Consider the following 27,221-nt stretch of genomic DNA (forward strand, 5'->3'; position numbering starts at 1 on the left):
ATGGGGTCAAAGTCAGGTAGCAATGTCAAACAAAAAAAATTAGAATATATATGAAAACTTGAGCTAGAAACACAGTCACGTAAAAAACTTGCATAGACCTATGGACCCTGAAAATGTCTGATTGACATGTAGACACTACTTATAGTATCTATAAAACTGACATATATTAAACCATAACTTAACATTGATCAATGAAACAGGAACATTAGGTCAAAATCAAATAAACAAAATCAAATTTACATACAGACCCTTGTAAAAAAATAAAGGAATACGATATCTCCCTCATACAAGGCAAAAAGACTTAATTCTCTACGATTGTTTTTTTTATCCAAAGGCCCAACACAATTGTACATCTCAATCCATCAAATGGGAACATGACTTCAAAATACTGGTGAATTCAGTCGATGCGTATACATGTAAAGCAATGGGTTAATTAATAGTTATCAAAGGTACCAGGACTATAGTCTAATACGTCACTCAGACGGGCGTTTCGGGCTTTATAAGACTCACCAGTGACGCTCGGATCAAAATTGTTTTAAAGCCAAACAAATACAAAGTTGAAGAGCATTAAGGACCAAAAATTCCAAAATGTTAAACGGGAGAAAGAAGATTCACATTCTCATTCCGATGGAATTAAGGCGGTGAGTTCGATACATTTAAAACACTGAATGGTTGCTTGAATACTAGTACACATGCTCAATCAATCGTCAAAGACCAAAATGTTGCAAAACAATTGTCCTAACTCCATGACAAATATGATGTCCCTGCAGATAAAGCCCCAAACAACATCGTTTATTTTTTGTGTAAATCACATTACACAAACTGCTTGATAAATAATTTATATATTAGTAGTCGACAATTCACTTAGAAACTGAACACATAGCCCCACGACACTTACATAGCCGGAAATCCTGAATAATCACAGGTCTGTTCTACGTTGCTCAAAAAGTTCAACAAAAGATGAAGACCTGGACATTCCTTCATTGTAAATGCATACCTAACTAAAACAAGTGTCTTTACACACAACGTTATATTGCTGTGTCTCCATTTGCTCCACGTGCTCCTCGAAAACTATATATCAATTGTTGACACCAGATGTATCAGAAATCAAACCCGGGCTTTCAAACAATTGTGAAACAACCTGTTATAGAGTCAGCGTGAATAAGAAGGAAATACTAAAAAAATCCAAAATTCTATTCGAGTACATACAATCTAATGCTCTTTCATCTCACAATAGTATCAAAACAATTGACTTGCTACACCTTTCAAAAGCATTCCTCATTCTAAACAAAAAGGCAAATTGAAAAAGTTGGTCCTGCTAGGTTACATAAAAAAGAATGGCAAAAACGTAAATACTATTTTTAGGATGAGATCAATCGTACTTTGTAAAAACTTGACTGATTCAAATAAGAATTCTCTGAATTACTAAGATGCATTATTTCTTAATTGACAACATGTTTGTTGTCTTTCGAAGACGCGTTTTTGAACATAGACTCGGCATTCCTTTTGGAACTAACTGTACCTCTCTTCTTGTCGACTTGTTCCTTAATTCATTTATTCATACGAGGCTGACCTCGCTCAGAAACTTATGAGGAATTTAAAGAGGCTAGCAGTATCATTTATCCACTTTCTGCTATATAGATGATGTCCTCCCACTATAAAAAAATCAAAGTTGGGTAACTTTAAACAAAGAATACGAGATACAAAATATCTTGACTTGCATCTAGAAATGGCTTGAGAAAAAAACTTTACTACAAGAGATATGGATTATATATCTTTCATTTGAAATCATATCTAGGGCTAGCATTTCCTGTCATGATTCCTTTGAAAAAGGATTTCTGCTCACGAAAGTAAGATGTGGTGAAATGAAGTAGTCTCTTCGCATATTTCTCAAACGCAATCACAAGTTGTTTGACCCTTACGTAATTTCTGATTCACAGATGACAACGAATATGTTCAAATCGTTGTAATTTATAATCATTGCTTCTTTTCTTTGAATGTGACCTACTAAATTGGACTTATTACCGATTTGTACTTAAATGAGCAAACACAACTGGTACTCCATATGAAACAGGATCTAATTACCTATACAACACAACTGGTACTACATATGAAATAGGATCTGGTTACCTATCCAACACAACTGGTACTCCATATGAAACAGGATCTAATTACCTATACAACACAACTGGTACTCCATATGAAACAGGATCTAATTACCTATCCAACACAACTGGTACTACATATGAAACAGGATCTGATTACCTATACAACACAACAGGTACTACATATGAAACATGATCTGGTTACCTATCCAACACAACTGGTACTCCATATGAAACAGGATCTAATTACCTATACAACACAACTGGTACTCCATATGAAACAGGATCTAATTACCTATCCAACACAACTGGTACTACATATGAAACATGATCTGGTTACCTATCCAACACAACTGGTACTACATATGAAACAGGATCTGATTACCTAACCAACACAACAGGTACTCCATATGAAACAGGATCTAATTATCTATCCAACACAACTGGTACTACATATGAAACAGGATCTGGTTACCTATCCAACACAACTGGTACTACATATGAAACAGGATCTGATTACCTAACCAACACAACTGGTACTACATATGAAGAGCCGTAGTGTAGTGGTTAGTGCATCGGACTACTAACACAAAGGTTGCTGGTTCGATTCCCGTTTGGGATGAAAATTTCAGTAACTCAATTTTCGGCTCTCCCTTGACACCATTTGTGAGTATGGTCTTGAGGAAACGATGATAGTCCGTCGGACGGGGACGATAAATGGCTGACCAATGTTAAGAGAGAGCCATATCTCTTGCACGTTAAAGACACCCTTGTAGATTTCGAAAAAGAGTAGGCTAATGCCGCTACAAGGTAGCACTCGCACCCGCAAAGTGGAAAGGGATTAATATAAGTTGTAAAACTTGTTTCCCAATCCACTATAAACATATATGTTTAAACTAAACTACATATGAAACAGGATATGATTACCTATCCAACACAACTGGAACTCCATATGAAACATGATCTGGTTACCTATCCGACACAACTGGTACTACATATGAAACAGGATCTGATTACCTATCCAACACAACTGGTTCTACATATGAAACAGAATATGATTATCTATCCAACACAACTGGTACTTCATATGAAACAGGATCTGATTACCTAACCAACACAACTGGTACTACATATGAAACAGGATATGATGACCTAACCAACACAACTGGTACTACATATGAAACAGGATCTGATTACCTAACCAACACAACTGGTACTTCATATGAAACAGGATATAATTACCTATCCAACACAACTGGTACTCCATATGAAACAGGATCTGATTACCTATCAAACACAACTAGTACTCCATATGAAACAGGATCTAATTATCTATCCAACACAACTGGTACTACATATGAAACAGGATATGATGACCTATCCAACAAAACTGGTACTACATATGAAACATGATCTGGTTACCTAACCAACACAACTGGTTCTACATATGAAACAGAATATGATTATCTATCCAACACAACTGGTACTTCATATGAAACAGGATATGATTACCTATCCAACACAACTGGTACTACATATGAAACAGGATATGATGACCTATCCAACACAACTGGTACTACATTTGAAACAGGATATGATGACCTATCCAACACAACTGGTACTACATATGAAACAGGATATGATTACCTATCCAACACAACTGGTACTACATATGAAACAGGATATAATTACCTATCCAACACAACTGGTACTCCATATGAACCAGGATATGATGACCTATCCAACACAACTGGTACTACATATGAAACAGGATATGATTACCTATCCAACACAACTGGTACTCCATATGAAACAGGATCTGATTACATATCCAACACAACTGGTACTACATATGAAACAGGATATGATGACCTATCCAACAAAACTGGTACTACATATGAAACATGATCTGGTTACCTAACCAACACAACTGGTTCTACATATGAAACAGAATATGATTATCTATCCAACACAACTGGTACTTCATATGAAACATGACCTGATTACCTATCTAACACAACTGGTACTCCATATGAAACAGGATCTGATTACATATCCAACACAACTGGTACTACATATGAAACAGGATATGATGACCTATCCAACACAACTGGTACTCAATATGAAACAAGATCTGATTACCTAACCAACACAACTGGTACTACATATGAAACAGGATCTAATTATCTATCCATCACAACTGGTACTCCATATGAAACAGGATATGATGACCTATCCAACACAACTGGTACTCCATATAAACAGGATATGATTATCTATCCAACACAACTGGTACTACATATGAAACAGGATCTGATTACCAACACAACTGGTACTACATATGAAACAGGATATGATTATCTATCCAACACAACTGGTACTACATATGAAACAGGATCTAATTACCTATCTAAGACAACTGGTACTACATATGAAACAGGATCTAATTACCTATCTAACACAACTGGTACTACATATGAAACAGGATCTAATTACCTATCTAACACAACTGGTACTTCATATGAAACAGGATCTAATTACCTATCTAACACAACTGGTACTACATATGAAACAGGATCTAATTACCTATCTAACACAACTGGTACTACATATGAAACAGGATCTAATTACCTATACAAAACAACTGGTACTACATATGAAACAGGATCTGATTACCTATCCAACACAACTGGTACTACATATGAAACAGGATATGATTACCTATCCAACACAACTGGTACTACATATGAAACAGGATCTGATTACCTATCCAACACAACTGGTACTACATATGAAACAGGATATGATTACCTATCCAACACAACTGGTACTACATATGAAACAGGATCTGATTACATATCCAACACAACTGGTACTACATATGCAACAGGATCTGATTACCAAACCAACACAACTGGTACTCCATATAAAACAGGATCTGGTTACCTATCCAACACAATTGGTACTCCATATGAAACAAGATCTGATTACATATCCAACACAACTGGTACTCCATATGAAAGAGGATCTGATTACCTATACAACACAACAGGTACTCCATATGAAACAGGATCTGATTACCTATCTTACACAACTGGTACTCCATATGAAACAAGATATGATTACCTATCCAACACAACTGGTACTACATATGAAACAGGATCTGATTACCTATCTTACACAACTGGTACTCCATATGAAACAAGATATGATTACCTATCTAACACAACTGGTACTCCATATGAAACAAGATATGATTACCTATCTTACACAACTGGTACTCCATATGAAACAAGATATGATAACCTATCCAACACAACTGGTACTACATATGAAACAGGATCTAATAACCTATCTAACACAACTGGTACTACATATGAAACAGTATCTAATTACCTATCTAACACAACTGGTACTACATATGAAACAGGATCTAATTACCTATCCAACACAACTGGTACTACATATGAAACAGGATCTGATTACCTATCCAACACAACTGGTACTCCATATGAAACAGGATCTGATTATCTATCCAACACAACAGGTACTACATATAAAACAGGATCTGACTTACTATCCAACACAACTGGTACTACATATGAAACAGGATCTGATTATCTACACAACACAACTGGTACTACATATGAAACAGGATCTAATTACCTATACAACACAACTGGTACTACATATGAAACAGGATATGATTATCTATCCAACACAACTGGTACTCCATATGAAACAGGATCTGATTACCTATCCAACACAACTGGTACTACATATGAAACAGGATCTAATTATCTATCCAACACAACTGGTACTCCATATGAAACAGGATCTGATTATCTATCCAACACAACTGGTACTCCATATGAAACAGGATCTGATTACCTATCAAACACAACTGGTACTACATATGAAACAGGATCTGATTACCTATCCAACACAACTGGTACTACATATGAAACAGGATCTAATTACCTATCCAACACAACTGGTACTACATATGAAACAGGATCTGATTACCTATCTAACACAACTGGTATTACATATGAAACAGGATCTAATTACCTATCGAACACAACTGGTACTACATATGAAACAGGATATGATTACCTATCTTACACAACTGGTACTCCATATGAAACAAGATATTATTACCTATCTAACACAACTGGTACTGCATATGAAACAGGATCTGATTATCTATCCAACACAACTGGTACTCCATATGAAACAGGATCTGATTACCTATCCAACACATCTGGTACTACATATGAAACAGGATTTAATAACCTATCCAACACAACTGGTACTTCACATGAAACAGGATCTAATTATTTATCCAACACAACTGGTACTACATATGAAACAGGATCTAATTATCTATCTTACACAACTGGTACTCCATATGAAACAAGATATGATTACCTATCTAACACAACTGGTACTGCATATGAAACAGGATGTGATTACCTATCTTACACAACTGGTACTCCATATGAAATAAGATATGATTACCTATCTAACACAACTGGTACTGCATATGAAACAGGATCTGATTATCTATCCAACACAACTGGTACTTCATATGTAACAGGATCTAATTACCTATCTAACACAACTGGTACTACATATGAAACAGGATCTAATTACATATCCAACACAACTGGTACTCCATATGAAACAGGATCTGATTAGCTATCCAACACAACTGGTACTCCATATGAAACAGGATCTAATTACCTATCTAACAACACTGGTACTACATATGAAACAGGATCTAATTACCTATCCAACACAACTGGTACTACATATGAAACAGGATCTAATTACCTATCTAACACAACTGGTACTCCATATGAAACAGGGTCTGATTACCTATCCAACACAACTGGTACTACATATGAAACAGGCTCTAATTACCTATCTAACACAACTGGTACTCCATATGAAACAGGATCTGATTACATATCCAACACAACTGGTACTACATATGAAACAGGATCTAATTACCTATCTTACACAACTGGTACTACATATGAAACAGGATCTAATTACCTATCTAACACAACTGGTACTACATATGAAACAGGATCTGATTACCAACACAACTGGTACTACATATGAAACAGGATCTGATTACCAACACAACTGGTACTACATATGAAACAGGATCTAATTACCAACACAACTGGTACTACATATGAAACAGGATCTGGTTACCTATCCAACACAACTGGTACTCCATATGAAACAGGATCTGGTTACCTAACCAACACAACTGGTACTACATATGAAACATGATCTAATTACCTATCCAACACAACTGGTACTACATATGAAACAGGATCTGATTACCTATCCAACACAACTGGTACTCCATATGAAACAGGATATGATTATCTATCCAACACAACTGGTACTACATATGAAACAGGATCTAATTACCTATCCAACACAACTGGTACTACATATGAAACAGGATATGATTATCTATCCAACACAACTGGTACTACATATGAAACAGGATCTAATTACCAACACAACTGGTACTCCATATGAAACAGGATATGATGAACTATCTAACACAACTGGTACTACATATGAAACAGGATCTGGTTACCTATCCAACAAAACTGGTACTACATATGAAACAGGATCTGATTACCAACACAACTGGTACTCCATATGAAACAGGATCTGATTACCTATCTAACACAACTGGTACTACATATGAAACAGGATCTGATTACCTAACCAACACAACTGGTACTACATATGAAACAAGATATAATTACCTAACGAACACAACTGGTACTCCATATGAAACAGGATCTGATTACCTATATAACACAACTGGTACTACATATGAAACAGGATCTGATTACCTAACCAACACAACTGGTAATACATATGAAACAAGATATAATTACTTAACCAACACAACTGGTACTCCATATGAAACAGGATCTGATTACCTAACCAAGACAACTGGTACTACATATGAAACAGGGTATAATTACCTAACCAACACAACTGGTACTCCATATGAAACAGGATCAACACAACTGGTACTCCATATGAAACAGGATCTGATTACATATCCAACACAACTGGTACTACATATGAAACAGGATATGATGACCTATCCAACACAACTGGTACTCCATATGAAACAAGATCTGATTACCTAACCAACACAACTGGTACTACATATGAAACAGGATCTAATTATCTATCCATCACAACTGGTACTCCATATGAAACAGGATATGATGACCTATCCAACACAACTGGTACTCCATATAAACAGGATATGATTATCTATCCAACACAACTGGTACTACATATGAAACAGGATCTGATTACCAACACAACTGGTACTACATATGAAACAGGATATGATTATCTATCCAACACAACTGGTACTACATATGAAACAGGATCTAATTACCTATCTAAGACAACTGGTACTACATATGAAACAGGATCTAATTACCTATCTAACACAACTGGTACTTCATATGAAACAGGATCTAATTACCTATCTAACACAACTGGTACTACATATGAAACAGGATCTAATTACCTATCTAACACAACTGGTACTACATATGAAACAGGATCTAATTACCTATACAAAACAACTGGTACTACATATGAAACAGGATCTGATTACCTATCCAACACAACTGGTACTACATATGAAACAGGATATGATTACCTATCCAACACAACTGGTACTACATATGAAACAGGATCTGATTACCTATCCAACACAACTGGTACTACATATGCAACAGGATCTGATTACCAAACCAACACAACTGGTACTCCATATAAAACAGGATCTGGTTACCTATCCAACACAACTGGTACTCCATATGAAACAAGATCTGATTACATATCCAACACAACTGGTACTCCATATGAAACAGGATCTGATTACCTATACAACACAACAGGTACTCCATATGAAACAGGATCTGATTACCTATCTTACACAACTGGTACTCCATATGAAACAAGATATGATTACCTATCCAACACAACTGGTACTACATATGAAACAGGATCTGATTACCTATCTTACACAACTGGTACTCCATATGAAACAAGATATGATTACCTATCTAACACAACTGGTACTCCATATGAAACAAGATATGATTACCTATCTTACACAACTGGTACTCCATATGAAACAAGATATGATAACCTATCCAACACAACTGGTACTACATATGAAACAGGATCTAATAACCTATCTAACACAACTGGTACTACATATGAAACAGTATCTTATTACCTATCTAACACAACTGGTACTACATATGAAACAGGATCTAATTACCTATCTAACACAACTGGTACTACATATGAAACAGGATCTGATTACCTATCCAACAGAACTGGTACTCCATATGAAACAGGATCTGATTACCTATCCAACAAAACTGGTACTACATATGAAACAGGATATGATTATCTATCCAACACAACTGGTTCTACATATGAAACAGGATCTGATTACCTATCCAACAGAACTGGTACTCCATATGAAACAGGATATGATTATCTATCCAACACAACTGGTACTACATATGAAACAGGATCTAATTACCTATCCAACACAACTGGTACTACATATGAAACAGGATATGATTATCTATCCAACACAACTGGGACTACATATGAAACAGGATCTAATTACCAACACAACTGGTACTCCATATGAAACAGGATATGATGAACTATCTAGCACAACTGGTACTACATATGAAACAGGATCTGGTTACCTATCCAACAAAACTGGTACTACATATGAAACAGGATCTGATTACCAACACAACTGGTACTCCATATGAAACAGGATCTGATTACCTATCTAACACAACTGGTACTACATATGAAACAGGATCTGATTACCTAACCAACACAACTGGTACTACATATGAAACAGGATATAATTACCTAACCAACACAACTGGTACTCCATATGAAACAGGATCTGATTACCTATATAACACAACTGGTACTACATATGAAACAGGATCTGATTACCTAACCAACACAACTGGTACTACATATGAAACAAGATATAATTACTTAACCAACACAACTGGTACTCCATATGAAACAGGATCTGATTACCTAACCAACACAACTGGTACTACATATGAAACAGGGTATAATTACCTAATCAACACAACTGGTACTCCATATGAAACAGGATCTGATTACCTATCCAACACAACTGGTACTACATATGAAACAGGATCTGATTACCTATCCAACACAACTGGTACTACATATGAAACAGGATCTGATTACTAACACAACTGGTACTCCATATGAAACAGGATCTGATTACCAACACAACTGGTACTACATATGAAACAGGATCTGATTACATATCCAACACAACTGGTACTCCATATGAAACAGGATCTAATTGCCTATCTAACACAACTGGTACTACATATGAAACAGGATCTAATTACCTATCCAACACAACTGGTACTCCATATGAAACAGGATCTGATTACCTATCTTACACAACTGGTACTCCATATGAAATAAGATATGATTACCTATCTAACACAACTGGTACTGCATATGAAACAGGATCTGATTATCTATCCAACACAACTTGTTCTTCATATGTAACAGGATCTAATTACCTATCTAACACAACTGGTACTACATATGAAACAGGATCTAATTACATATCCAACACAACTGGTACTCCATATGAAACAGGATCTGATTAGCTATCCAACACAACTGGTACTCCATATGAAACAGGATCTAATTACCTATCTAACAACACTGGTACTACATATGAAACAGGATCTAATTACCTATCCAACACAACTGATACTACATATGAAACAGAATCTAATTACCTATACAACACAACTGGTACTACATATGAAACAAGATATAATTACCTAACCAACACAACTGGTACTCCATATGAAACAGGATCTGATTACCTATATAACACAACTGGTACTACATATGAAACAGGATCTGATTACCTAACCAACACAACTGGTAATACATATGAAACAAGATATAATTACTTAACCAACACAACTGGTACTCCATATGAAACAGGATCTGATTATCTACACAACACAACTGGTACTACATATGAAACAGGATCTAATTACCTATACAACACAACTGGTACTACATATGAAACAGGATATGATTATCTATCCAACACAACTGGTACTCCATATGAAACAGGATCTGATTACCTATCCAACACAACTGGTACTGCATATGAAACAGGATCTAATTATCTATCCAACACAACTGGTACTCCATATGAAACAGGATCTGATTATCTATCCAACACAACTGGTACTCCATATGAAACAGGATCTGATTACCTATCAAACACAACTGGTACTACATATGAAACAGGATCTGATTACCTATCCAACACAACTGGTACTACATATGAAACAGGATCTAATTACCTATCCAACACAACTGGTACTACATATGAAACAGGATCTGATTACCTATCTAACACAACTGGTATTACATATGAAACAGGATCTAATTACCTATCCAACACAACTGGTACTACATATGAAACAGGATCTGATTACCTATCTTACACAACTGGTACTCCATATGAAACAAGATATGATTACCTATCTAACACAACTGGTACTGCATATGAAACAGGATCTGATTATCTATCCAACACAACTGGTACTCCATATGAAACAGGATCTGATTACCTATCCAACACATCTGGTACTACATATGAAACAGGATTTAATAACCTATCCAACACAATTGGTACTTCACATGAAACAGGATCTAATTATCTATCCAACACAACTGGTACTACATATGAAACAGGATCTAATTACCTATCTTAAACAACTGGTACTCCATATGAAACAAGATATGATTACCTATCTAACACAACTGGTACTGCATATGAAACAGGATCTGATTACCTATCTTACACAACTGGTACTCCATATGAAACAAGATATGATTACCTATCTAACACAACTGGTACTGCATATGAAACAGGATCTGATTATCTATCCAACACAACTGGTACTTCATATGTAACAGGATCTAATTACCTATCTAACACAACTGGTACTACATATGAAACAGGATCTAATTACATATCCAACACAACTGGTACTCCATATGAAACAGGATCTGATTAGCTATCCAACACAACTGGTACTCCATATGAAACAGGATCTAATTACCTATCTAACAACACTGGTACTACATATGAAACAGGATCTAATTACCTATCCAACACAACTGGTACTACATATGAAACAGGATCTAATTACCTATCTAACACAACTGGTACTCCATATGAAACAGGGTCTGATTACCTATCCAACACAACTGGTACTACATATGAAACAGGATCTAATTACCTATCTAACACAACTGGTACTCCATATGAAACAGGATCTGATTACATATCCAACACAACTGGTACTACATATGAAACAGGATCTAATTACCTATCTAACACAACTGGTACTACATATGAAACAGGATCTAATTACCTATCTAACACAACTGGTACTACATATGAAACAGGATCTGATTACCAACACAACTGGTACTACATATGAAACAGGATCTGATTACCAACACAACTGGTACTACATATGAAACAGGATCTAATTACCAACACAACTGGTACTACATATGAAACAGGATCTGGTTACCTATCCAACACAACTGGTACTCCATATGAAACAGGATCTGGTTACCTAACCAACACAACTGGTACTACATATGAAACAGGATCTAATTACCTATCCAACACAACTGGTACTACATATGAAACAGGATCTGATTACCTATCCAACACAACTGGTACTCCATATGAAACAGGATATGATTATCTATCCAACACAACTGGTACTACATATGAAACAGGATCTAATTACCTATCCAACACAACTGGTACTACATATGAAACAGGATCTGATTACCTATCCAACACAACTGGTACTCCATATGAAACAGGATATGATTATCTATCCAACACAACTGGTACTACATATGAAACAGGATCTAATTACCTATCCAACACAACTGGTACTACATATGAAACAGGATATGATTATCTATCCAACACAACTGGTACTACATATGAAACATGATCTAATTACCAACACAACTGGTACTCCATATGAAACAGGATATGATGAACTATCTAACACAACTGGTACTACATATGAAACAGGATCTGGTTACCTATCCAACAAAACTGGTACTACATATGAAACAGGATCTGATTACCAACACAACTGGTACTCCATATGAAACAGGATCTGATTACCTATCTAACACAACTGGTACTACATATGAAACAGGATCTGATTACCTAACCAACACAACTGGTACTACATATGAAACAAGATATAATTACCTAAGCAACACAACTGGTACTCCATATGAAACAGGATCTGATTACCTATATAACACAACTGGTACTACATATGAAACAGGATCTGATTACCTAACCAACACAACTGGTAATACATATGAAACAAGATATAATTACTTAACCAACACAACTGGTACTCCATATGAAACAGGATCTGATTACCTAACCAACACAACTGGTACTACATATGAAACAGGGTATAATTACCTAACCAACACAACTGGTACTCCATATGAAACAGGATCTGATTACCTATCCAACACAACTGGTACTACATATGAAACAGGATCTGATTACCTATCCAACACAACTGGTACTACATATGAAACAGGATCTGATTACTAACACAACTGGTACTCCATATGAAACAGGATCTGATTACCAACACAACTGGTACTACATATGAAACAGGATCTGATTATGTAACGGTTTATTTCTTCCTCTGTGATATTTTATCCTGAGGATAACTTGTCCCGGTAATTTTTTTCCAGGCATGGTATTTCACAGGTAGATTTTATCCAGGGGAGTGAAAATCTATCTGTGTTATGCGGATAGTATGTACCGGTATACATTTGCCGTACTATATTTCACAGAACCATGTGAAATAAAGTTCCAGTAACTACTATGTAAATTACTCACAATCAATATATACCTGACTATAATTATAAAATGTTTCACAAAGGTAGAACAAATTTGCATAATTTATCAAAGGGAGGTAATTATGAGCAATTTATATTTTAAAGATATCAATATAATATATTTCTGAATCTATTTCATAGCGAAAGTTTTCCTTGAATCTTATTTTTTATATATTCATTTATATGAAAAGATGACTTTAATACAACTTGATTTAATAAGAAAGGTAATATTTCACAGGTAAATACTATCCAGCTGTTAAAGTTGTTTTTGTTCCAATATATTGTTATGCTATGATTTACCTGATATCCATATAATCAACAACTACATCTCTGTCCCCAGACAAAACTGTTTATATAGTTAAAAATATCATCATAATCAAATGCTTCTATTACTGCAACTATATTTCTACCTTACTTTTTAATTTATATTTGAACTGAGATCTGAAAAAAACTCACTTTTACATGTATTTCACTAACCTTATATATAATCATAATATTATTTTCACAATTACGATCTTTGAAATTACTTCTGGTTTTCTTCCCTATGTTTCATGATAATTTTCGTTTTAAAAGGATGATATTGACTTGAATATTTCAGGAAATTTTTTTAATGATAATTTGTGAAATGATTTCCCATTATAATACTTTTTTTTAACAATTTCGCTTTAATTAATATACACTATTATTATTTCATAGTATTTGTAAAGGATAATTTTGTTCTAATAACTATTCAATAAGTTAACAACCCAGATAGAATTTCACGGCAAAGGAGAAAATATCCCTGGGAAATATTTTCCTCCGGATAAAAAAATAACAACAACTACTGTGACATTTTTTCCTCCGGATCAAATTTCACTCGGATATAATTTTGCTTTACACATACATATCCAACACAACTGGTACTCCATATGAAACAGGATCTAATTACCTATCTAACACAACTGGTACTACATATGAAACAGGATCTAATTACCTATCCAACACAACTGGTACTCCATATGAAACAGGATCTAATTACCTATCTAACACAACTGGTACTACATATGAAACAGGATCTGATTACCAACACAACTGGTACTACATATGAAACAGGATCTGATTACCAACACAACTGGTACTACATATGAAACAGGATCTAATTACCAACACAACTGGTACTACATATGAAACAGGATCTGGTTACCTATCCAACACAACTGGTACTCCATATGAAACAGGATCTGGTTACCTAACCAACACAACTGGTACTACATATGAAACAGGATCTAATTACCTATCCAACACAACTGGTACTACATATGAAACAGGATCTGATTACCTATCCAACACAACTGGTACTCCATATGAAACAGGATCTGATTATGTATCCAACACAACAGGTACTACATATGAAACAGGATCTGACTTACTATCCAACACAACTGGTACTACATATGAAACAGGATATGATTACATATCCAACACAACTGGTACTACATATGAAACAGGATCTGATTACCTATCCTACACAACTGGTACTACATATGAAACAGGATCTGATTACCTATCCAACACAACTGGTACTCCATATGAAACAGGATTTACCTATCCAACACAACTGGTACTCCATATGAAACAGGATCTGATTACCTAACCAACACAACAGGTACTCCATATGAAACAGGATCTGATTACCTATCCATCACAACTGGTACTCCATATGAAACAGGATCTGATTATCTACACAACACAACTGGTACTACATATGAAACAGGATCTAATTACCTGTACAACACAACTGGTACTACATATGAAACAGGATATGATTATCTATCCAACACAACTGGTACTCCATATGAAACAGGATCTGATTACCTATCCAACACAACTGGTACTACATATGAAACAGGATCTAATTATCTATCCAACACAACTGGTACTCCATATGAAACAGGATCTGATTATCTATCCAACACAACTGGTACTCCATATGAAACAGGATCTGATTACCTATCAAACACAACTGGTACTACATATGAAACAGGATCTGATTACCTATCCAACACAACTGGTACTACATATGAAACAGGATCTAATTACCTATCCAACACAACTGGTACTACATATGAAACAGGATCTGATTACCTATCTAACACAACTGGTATTACATATGAAACAGGATCTAATTACCTATCCAACACAACTGGTACTACATATGAAACAGGATCTGATTACCTATCTTACACAACTGGTACTCCATATGAAACAAGATATGATTACCTATCTAACACAACTGGTACTGCATATGAAACAGGATCTGATTATCTATCCAACACAACTGGTACTCCATATGAAACAGGATCTGATTACCTATCCAACACATCTGGTACTACATATGAAACAGGATTTAATAACCTATCCAACACAACTGGTACTTCACATGAAACAGGATCTAATTATCTATCCAACACAACTGGTACTACATATGAAACAGGATCTAATTACCTATCTTACACAACTGGTACTCCATATGAAACAAGATATGATTACCTATCTAACACAACTGATACTGCATATGAAACAGGATCTGATTACCTATCTTACACAACTGGTACTCCATATGAAACAAGATATGATTACCTATCTAACACAACTGGTACTGCATATGAAACAGGATCTGATTACCTATCTAACACAACTGGTACTACATATGAAACAGGATCTAATTACCTATCCAACACAACTGGTACTCCATATGAAACAGGATCTAATTACCTATCTAACACAACTGGTACTACATATGAAACGGGATCTGATTACCAACACAACTGGTACTACATATGAAACAGGATCTGATTACCAACACAACTGGTTCTACATATGAAACAGGATCTAATTACCAACACAACTGGTACTACATATGAAACAGGATCTGGTTACCTATCCAACACAACTAGTACTCCATATGAAACAGGATCTGGTTACCTAACCAACACAACTGGTACTACATATGAAACAGGATCTAATTACCTATCCAAGACAACTGGTACTACATATGAAACAGGATCTGATTACCTATCCAACACAACTGGTACTCCATATGAAACAGGATCTGATTATCTATCCAACACAACAGGTACTACATATGAAACAGGATCTGACTTACTATCCAACACAACTGGTACTACATATGAAACAGGATATGATTACATATCCAACACAACTGGTACTACATATGAAACAGGATCTGATTACCTATCCTACACAACTGGTACTACATATGAAACAGGATCTGATTACCTATCCAACACAACTGGTACTCCATATGAAACAGGATTTACCTATCCAACACAACTGGTACTCCATATGAAACAGGATCTGATTACCTAACCAACACAACAGGTACTCCATAAGAAACAGGATCTGATTACCTATCCATCACAACTGGTACTCCATATGAAACAGGATCTGATTATCTATACAACACAACTGGTACTACATATGAAACAGGATCTAATTACCTATACAACACAACTGGTACTACATATGAAACAGGATATGATTATCTATCCAACACAACTGGTACTCCATATGAAACAGGATCTGATTACCTATCCAACACAACTGGTACTACATATGAAACAGGATCTAATTATCTATCCAACACAACTGGTACTCCATATGAAACAGGATCTGATTATCTATCCAACACAACTGGTACTCTATATGAAACAGGATCTGATTACCTATCCAACACAACTGGTACTACATATGAAACAGGATCTGATTACCTATCCAACACAACTGGTACTACATATGAAACAGGATCTAATTACCTATCCAACACAACTGGTACTACATATGAAACAGGATCTGATTACCTATCTAACACAACTGGTATTACATATGAAACAGGATCTAATTACCTATCCAACACAACTGGTACTACATATGAAACAGGATCTGATTACCTATCTTACACAACTGGTACTCCATATGAAACAAGATATGATTACCTATCTAACACAACTGGTACTGCATATGAAACAGGATCTGATTATCTATCCAACACAACTGGTACTCCATATGAAACAGGATCTAATTACCTATCCAACACAACTGGTACTACATATGAAACAGGATTTAATTACCTATCCAACACAACTGGTACTTCATATGAAACAGGATCTAATTATCTATCCAACACAACTGGTACTACATATGAAACAGGATCTAATTACCTATCTTACACAACTGGTACTCCATATGAAACAAGATATGATTACCTATCTAACACAACTGGTACTGCATATGAAACAGGATCTGATTACCTATCTTACACAACTGGTACTCCATATGAAACAGGATCTGATTACCTATCTAACACAACTGGTACTGCATATGAAACAGGATCTGATTATCTATCCAACACAACTGGTACTTCATATGAAACAGGATCTAATTACCTATCTAACACAACTGGTACTACATATGAAACAGGATCTAATTACATATCCAACACAACTGGTACTCCATATGAAACAGGATCTGATTAGCTATCCAACACAACTGGTACTCCATATGAAACAGGATCTAATTACCTATCTAACAACACTGGTACTACATATCAAACAGGATCTAATTACCTATCCAACACAACTGGTACTACATATGAAACAGGATCTAATTACCTATCTAACACAACTGGTACTCCATATGAAACAGGGTCTGATTACCTATCCAACACAACTGGTACTACATATGAAACAGGATCTAATTACCTATCTAACACAACTGGTACTCCATATGAAACAGGATCTGATTACATATCCAACACAACTGGTACTACATATGAAACAGGGTATAATTACCTAACCAACACAACTGGTACTCCATATGAAACAGGATCTGATTACCTATCCAACACAACTGGTACTACATATGAAACAGGATCTGATTACCTATCCAACACAACTGGTACTACATATGAAACAGGATCTGATTACTAACACAACTGGTACTCCATATGAAACAGGATCTGATTACCTATCCAACACAACTGGTACTCCATATGAAACAGGATCTAATTACCTATCTAACACAACTGGTACTACATATGAAACAGGATCTGATTACCAACACAACTGGTACTACATATGAAACAGGATCTGATTACCAACACAACTGGTACTACATATGAAACAGGATCTAATTACCAACACAACTGGTACTACATATGAAACAGGATCTGGTTACCTATCCAACACAACTGGTACTCCATATGAAACAGGATCTGGTTACCTAACCAACACAACTGGTACTACATATGAAACAGGATCTAATTACCTATCCAACACAACTGGTACTACATATGAAACAGGATCTGATTACCTATCCAACACAACTGGTACTCCATATGAAACAGGATCTGATTATCTATCCAACACAACAGGTACTACATATGAAACAGGATCTGACTTACTATCCAACACAACTGGTACTACATATGAAACAGGATATGATTACATATCCAACACAACTGGTACTACATATGAAACAGGATCTGATTACCTATCCTACACAACTGGTACTACATATGAAACAGGATCTGATTACCTATCCAACACAACTGGTACTCCATATGAAACAGGATTTACCTATCCAACACAACTGGTACTCCATATGAAACAGGATCTGATTACCTAACCAACACAACAGGTACTCCATATGAAACAGGATCTGATTACCTATCCATCACAACTGGTACTCCATATGAAACAGGATCTGATTATCTATCCAACACAACTGGTACTACATATGAAACAGGATCTAATTACCTATCTTACACAACTGGTACTCCATATGAAACAAGATATGATTACCTATCTAACACAACTGGTACTGCATATGAAACAGGATCTGATTACCTATCTTACACAACTGGTACTCCATATGAAACAGGATCTGATTACCTATCTAACACAACTGGTACTGCATATGAAACAGGATCTGATTATCTATCCAACACAACTGGTACTTCATATGAAACAGGATCTAATTACCTATCTAACACAACTGGTACTACATATGAAACAGGATCTAATTACATATCCAACACAACTGGTACTCCATATGAAACAGGATCTGATTAGCTATCCAACACAACTGGTACTCCATATGAAACAGGATCTAATTACCTATCTAACAACACTGGTACTACATATCAAACAGGATCTAATTACCTATCCAACACAACTGGTACTACATATGAAACAGGATCTAATTACCTATCTAACACAACTGGTACTCCATATGAAACAGGGTCTGATTACCTATCCAACACAACTGGTACTACATATGAAACAGGATCTAATTACCTATCTAACACAACTGGTACTCCATATGAAACAGGATCTGATTACATATCCAACACAACTGGTACTACATATGAAACAGGGTATAATTACCTAACCAACACAACTGGTACTCCATATGAAACAGGATCTGATTACCTATCCAACACAACTGGTACTACATATGAAACAGGATCTGATTACCTATCCAACACAACTGGTACTACATATGAAACAGGATCTGATTACTAACACAACTGGTACTCCATATGAAACAGGATCTGATTACCTATCCAACACAACTGGTACTCCATATGAAACAGGATCTAATTACCTATCTAACACAACTGGTACTACATATGAAACAGGATCTGATTACCAACACAACTGGTACTACATATGAAACAGGATCTGATTACCAACACAACTGGTACTCCATATGAAACAGGATCTGATTATCTATCCAACACAACTGGTACTCCATATGAAACAGGATCTGATTACCTATCAAACACAACTGGTACTACATATGAAACAGGATCTGATTACCTATCCAACACAACTGGTACTACATATGAAACAGGATCTAATTACCTATCCAACACAACTGGTACTACATATGAAACAGGATCTGATTACCTATCTAACACAACTGGTATTACATATGAAACAGGATCTAATTACCTATCCAACACAACTGGTACTACATATGAAACAGGATCTGATTACCTATCTTACACAACTGGTACTCCATATGAAACAAGATATGATTACCTATCTAACACAACTGGTACTGCATATGAAACAGGATCTGATTATCTATCCAACACAACTGGTACTCCATATGAAACAGGATCTGATTACCTATCCAACACATCTGGTACTACATATGAAACAGGATTTAATAACCTATCCAACACAACTGGTACTTCACATGAAACAGGATCTAATTATCTATCCAACACAACTGGTACTACATATGAAACAGGATCTAATTACCTATCTTACACAACTGGTACTCCATATGAAACAAGATATGATTACCTATCTAACACAACTGATACTGCATATGAAACAGGATCTGATTACCTATCTTACACAACTGGTACTCCATATGAAACAAGATATGATTACCTATCTAACACAACTGGTACTGCATATGAAACAGGATCTGATTACCTATCTAACACAACTGGTACTACATATGAAACAGGATCTAATTACCTATCCAACACAACTGGTACTCCATATGAAACAGGATCTAATTACCTATCTAACACAACTGGTACTACATATGAAACGGGATCTGATTACCAACACAACTGGTACTACATATGAAACAGGATCTGATTACCAACACAACTGGTTCTACATATGAAACAGGATCTAATTACCAACACAACTGGTACTACATATGAAACAGGATCTGGTTACCTATCCAACACAACTAGTACTCCATATGAAACAGGATCTGGTTACCTAACCAACACAACTGGTACTACATATGAAACAGGATCTAATTACCTATCCAACACAACTGGTACTACATATGAAACAGGATCTGATTACCTATCCAACACAACTGGTACTCCATATGAAACAGGATCTGATTATCTATCCAACACAACAGGTACTACATATGAAACAGGATCTGACTTACTATCCAACACAACTGGTACTACATATGAAACAGGATATGATTACATATCCAACACAACTGGTACTACATATGAAACAGGATCTGATTACCTATCCTACACAACTGGTACTACATATGAAACAGGATCTGATTACCTATCCAACACAACTGGTACTCCATATGAAACAGGATTTACCTATCCAACACAACTGGTACTCCATATGAAACAGGATCTGATTACCTAACCAACACAACAGGTACTCCATATGAAACAGGATCTGATTACCTATCCATCACAACTGGTACTCCATATGAAACAGGATCTGATTATCTATCCAACACAACTGGTACTACATATGAAACAGGATCTAATTACCTATCTTACACAACTGGTACTCCATATGAAACAAGATATGATTACCTATCTAACACAACTGGTACTGCATATGAAACAGGATCTGATTACCTATCTTACACAACTGGTACTCCATATGAAACAGGATCTGATTACCTATCTAACACAACTGGTACTGCATATGAAACAGGATCTGATTATCTATCCAACACAACTGGTACTTCATATGAAACAGGATCTAATTACCTATCTAACACAACTGGTACTACATATGAAACAGGATCTAATTACATATCCAACACAACTGGTACTCCATATGAAACAGGATCTGATTAGCTATCCAACACAACTGGTACTCCATATGAAACAGGATCTAATTACCTATCTAACAACACTGGTACTACATATCAAACAGGATCTAATTACCTATCCAACACAACTGGTACTACATATGAAACAGGATCTAATTACCTATCTAACACAACTGGTACTCCATATGAAACAGGGTCTGATTACCTATCCAACACAACTGGTACTACATATGAAACAGGATCTAATTACCTATCTAACACAACTGGTACTCCATATGAAACAGGATCTGATTACATATCCAACACAACTGGTACTACATATGAAACAGGGTATAATTACCTAACCAACACAACTGGTACTCCATATGAAACAGGATCTGATTACCTATCCAACACAACTGGTACTACATATGAAACAGGATCTGATTACCTATCCAACACAACTGGTACTACATATGAAACAGGATCTGATTACTAACACAACTGGTACTCCATATGAAACAGGATCTGATTACCTATCCAACACAACTGGTACTCCATATGAAACAGGATCTAATTACCTATCTAACACAACTGGTACTACATATGAAACAGGATCTGATTACCAACACAACTGGTACTACATATGAAACAGGATCTGATTACCAACACAACTGGTACTACATATGAAACAGGATCTAATTACCAACACAACTGGTACTACATATGAAACAGGATCTGGTTACCTATCCAACACAACTGGTACTCCATATGAAACAGGATCTGGTTACCTAACCAACACAACTGGTACTACATATGAAACAGGATCTAATTACCTATCCAACACAACTGGTACTACATATGAAACAGGATCTGATTACCTATCCAATACAACTGGTACTCCATATGAAACAGGATCTGATTATCTATCCAACACAACAGGTACTACATATGAAACAGGATCTGACTTACTATCCAACACAACTGGTACTACATATGAAACAGGATATGATTACATATCCAACACAACTGGTACTACATATGAAACAGGATCTGATTACCTATCCTACACAACTGGTACTACATATGAAACAGGATCTGATTACCTATCCAACACAACTGGTACTCCATATGAAACAGGATTTACCTATCCAACACAACTGGTACTCCATATGAAACAGGATCTGATTACCTAACCAACACAACAGGTACTCCATATGAAACAGGATCTGATTACCTATCCATCACAACTGGTACTCCATATGAAACAGGATCTGATTATCTACACAACACAACTGGTACTCCATATGAAACAGGATCTGATTATCTATCCAACACAACTGGTACTCCATATGAAACAGGATCTGATTACCTATCCAACACAACTGGTACTACATATGAAACAGGATCTGATTACCTATCCAACACAACTGGTACTACATATGAAACAGGATCTAATTACCTATCCAACACAACTGGTACTACATATGAAACAGGATCTGATTACCTATCTAACACAACTGGTATTACATATGAAACAGGATCTAATTACCTATCCAACACAACTGGTACTACATATGAAACAGGATCTGATTACCTATCCAACACAACTGGTACTACATATGAAACAGGATCTGATTACCTATCTAACACAACTGGTATTACATATGAAACAGGATCTAATTACCTATCTAACACAACTGGTACTACATATGAAACAGGATCTAATTACCTATCTAACACAACTGGTACTACATATGAAACAGGATCTGATTACCAACACAACTGGTACTACATATGAAACAGGATCTGATTACCAACACAACTGGTACTACATATGAAACAGGATATAAATACCAACACAACTGGTACTACATATGAAACAGGATCTGGTTACCTATCCAACACAACTGGTACTCCATATGAAACAGGATCTGGTTACCTAACCAACACAACTGGTACTACATATGAAACAGGATCTAATTACCTATCCAACACAACTGGTACTACATATGAAACAGGATCTGATTACCTATCCAACACAACTGGTACTCCATATGAAACAGGATCTGATTATCTATCCAACACAACAGGTACTACATATGAAACAGGATCTGACTAACTATCCAACACAACTGGTACTACATATGAAACAGGATATGATTACATATCCAACACAACTGGTACTACATATGAAACAGGATCTGATTACCTATCCAACACAACTGGTACTACATATGAAACAGGATCTGATTACCTATCCAACACAACTGGTACTCCATATGAAACAGGATCTGATTACCTAACCAACACAACAGGTACTCCATATGAAACAGGATCTGATTACCTATCCATCACAACTGGTACTCCATATGAAACAGGATCTGATTATCTATACAATGCAACTGGTACTACATATGAAACAAGATCTAATTACCTATACAACACAACTGGTACTACATATGAAACAGGATATGATTATCTATCCAACACAACTGGTACTCCATATGAAACAGGATCTGATTACCTATCCAACACAACTGGTACTACATATGAAACAGGATCTAATTATCTATCCAACACAACTGGTACTACATATGAAACAGGATCTGATTATCTATCCAACACAACTGGTACTCCATATGAAACAGGATCTAATTACCAATCTAACACAACTGGTACTACATATGAAACAGGATCTGATTACCTATCTAACACAACTGGTACTCCATATGAAACAGGATCTAATTACCTATCTAACACAACTGGTACTCCATATGAAACAGGATCTGATTACCTATCTAACACAACTGGTACTACATATGAAACAGGATCTGATTACCAACACAACTGGTACTACATATGAAACAGGATCTGATTACCTATCCATCACAACTGGTACTACATATGAAACAGGATCTGATTACCTATCTAACACAACTGGTACTCCATATGAAACAGGATCTAATTACCTATCTAACACAACTGGTACTCCATATGAAACAGGATCTGATTACCTATCTAACACAACTGGTACTACATATGAAACAGGATCTAATTACCTATCCATCACAACTGGTACTACATATGAAACAGGATCTAATTACCTATCCATCACAACTGGTACTACATATGAAACAGGATCTAATTACCTATCCATCACAACTGGTACTCCATATGAAACAGGATCTGATTACCTAACCAACACAACTGGTACTACATATGAAACAGGATCTGATTACCTATCTAACACAACTGGTACTACATATGAAACAGGATCTGATTACCTATCCAACACAACTGGTACTACATATGAAACAGGATCTAATTACCTATCTAACACAACTGGTACTACATATGAAACAGGATCTAATTATCTATCCAACACAACTGGTACTCCATATGAAACAGGATCTGATTACCTATCCAACACAACTGGTACTCCATATGAAACAGGATCTGATTACCAACACAACTGGTACTCCATATGAAACAGGATCTGATTACCAACACAACTGGTACTACATATGAAACAGGATCTGATTACCTATCCATCACAACTGGTACTACATATGAAACATGATCTGATTATCTATCCAACACAACTGGTACTACATATGAAACAGGATCTGATTACCTATCCAACACAACTGGTACTCCATATGAAACAGGATCTGATTACCAACACAACTGGTACTCCATATGAAACAGGATCTGATTACCAACACAACTGGTACTACATATGAAACAGGATCTGATTACCTATCCATCACAACTGGTACTACATATGAAACATGATATGATGAACTATCCAACACAACTGGTACTACATATGAAACAGGATCTGATTACCTATCCAACACAACTGGTACTACATATGAAACAGGATCTGATTACCTATCCAACACAACTGGTACTACATATGAAACAGGATCTAATTACCAACACAACTGGTACTACATATGAAACAGGATCTAATTACCTATCCAACACAACTGGTACTACATATGAAACAAGATATGATTATTTATCTAACACAACTGGTACTCCATATGAAACAGGATATGATTACCTATACAACACAACTGGTACTACATATGAAACAGGATCTGACTAACTATCCAGAGCAAATAGGATCCCTCTCAGGTTTTGTTGGGTTTCGTGTTGCTCTGCTCAGTATTTATTATTTTATGTGTGTCTTTTGTTCTTTTTCTTTTATTGCCATGGCGTTTTAAGTTTATTTTCAACCTAATGAGTTTGAATGTCAAAATTGTATGTTTTGTCTCTCTTTTGTATATAGAGTAAGACGAAGTTCCATTTATTAATCTTACATTTTTGTCACCAAATACTGGTAAGAATCAATTTTTGGCTTTGTATTTAGGAAACACTGAT

At 35.8% G+C, this 27,221-nt stretch overlaps 1 protein-coding gene across 1 annotated transcript; it reads left to right on the forward strand.

Annotated features, from left to right (window-relative positions):
• LOC134706804 (apomucin-like) lies at window positions 1–26,946 on the forward strand. Its single transcript, XM_063566521.1, has 18 exons — window positions 1–16; window positions 3,607–3,903; window positions 4,456–4,752; window positions 5,041–5,517; window positions 6,346–6,777; window positions 8,507–8,713; window positions 8,957–9,703; window positions 11,142–11,348; window positions 12,087–12,293; window positions 15,832–16,038; window positions 17,122–17,238; window positions 18,783–18,989; window positions 20,379–20,585; window positions 21,534–21,695; window positions 22,910–23,116; window positions 23,700–23,861; window positions 25,121–25,327; window positions 26,891–26,946. The coding sequence occupies exons 1-18, from the start codon at window positions 1–3 to the stop codon at window positions 26,944–26,946; spliced, it is 4,419 nt and encodes a 1,472-aa protein (XP_063422591.1).
• The last annotated feature ends 275 nt before the right edge of the window (window positions 26,947–27,221 follow it).

Source organism: Mytilus trossulus, chromosome 1 (assembly GCF_036588685.1).
Source record: "Mytilus trossulus isolate FHL-02 chromosome 1, PNRI_Mtr1.1.1.hap1, whole genome shotgun sequence".
NCBI lineage: Eukaryota > Metazoa > Mollusca > Bivalvia > Mytilida > Mytilidae > Mytilus > Mytilus trossulus.

What these genes read in the sequence shown, in the direction of transcription:
- LOC134706804 (XM_063566521.1), top strand. An exon ending in TTATCTATCCAACACAACTG is followed by an intron (nt 11,349 to 12,086) that starts GTACTCCATATG and finishes CATATGAAACAG; the next exon opens with GATCTGATTACCTATCTTAC. An exon ending in TTACCTATCTAACACAACTG is followed by an intron (nt 21,696 to 22,909) that starts GTACTGCATATG and finishes CATATGAAACAG; the next exon opens with GATCTAATTACCTATCTAAC.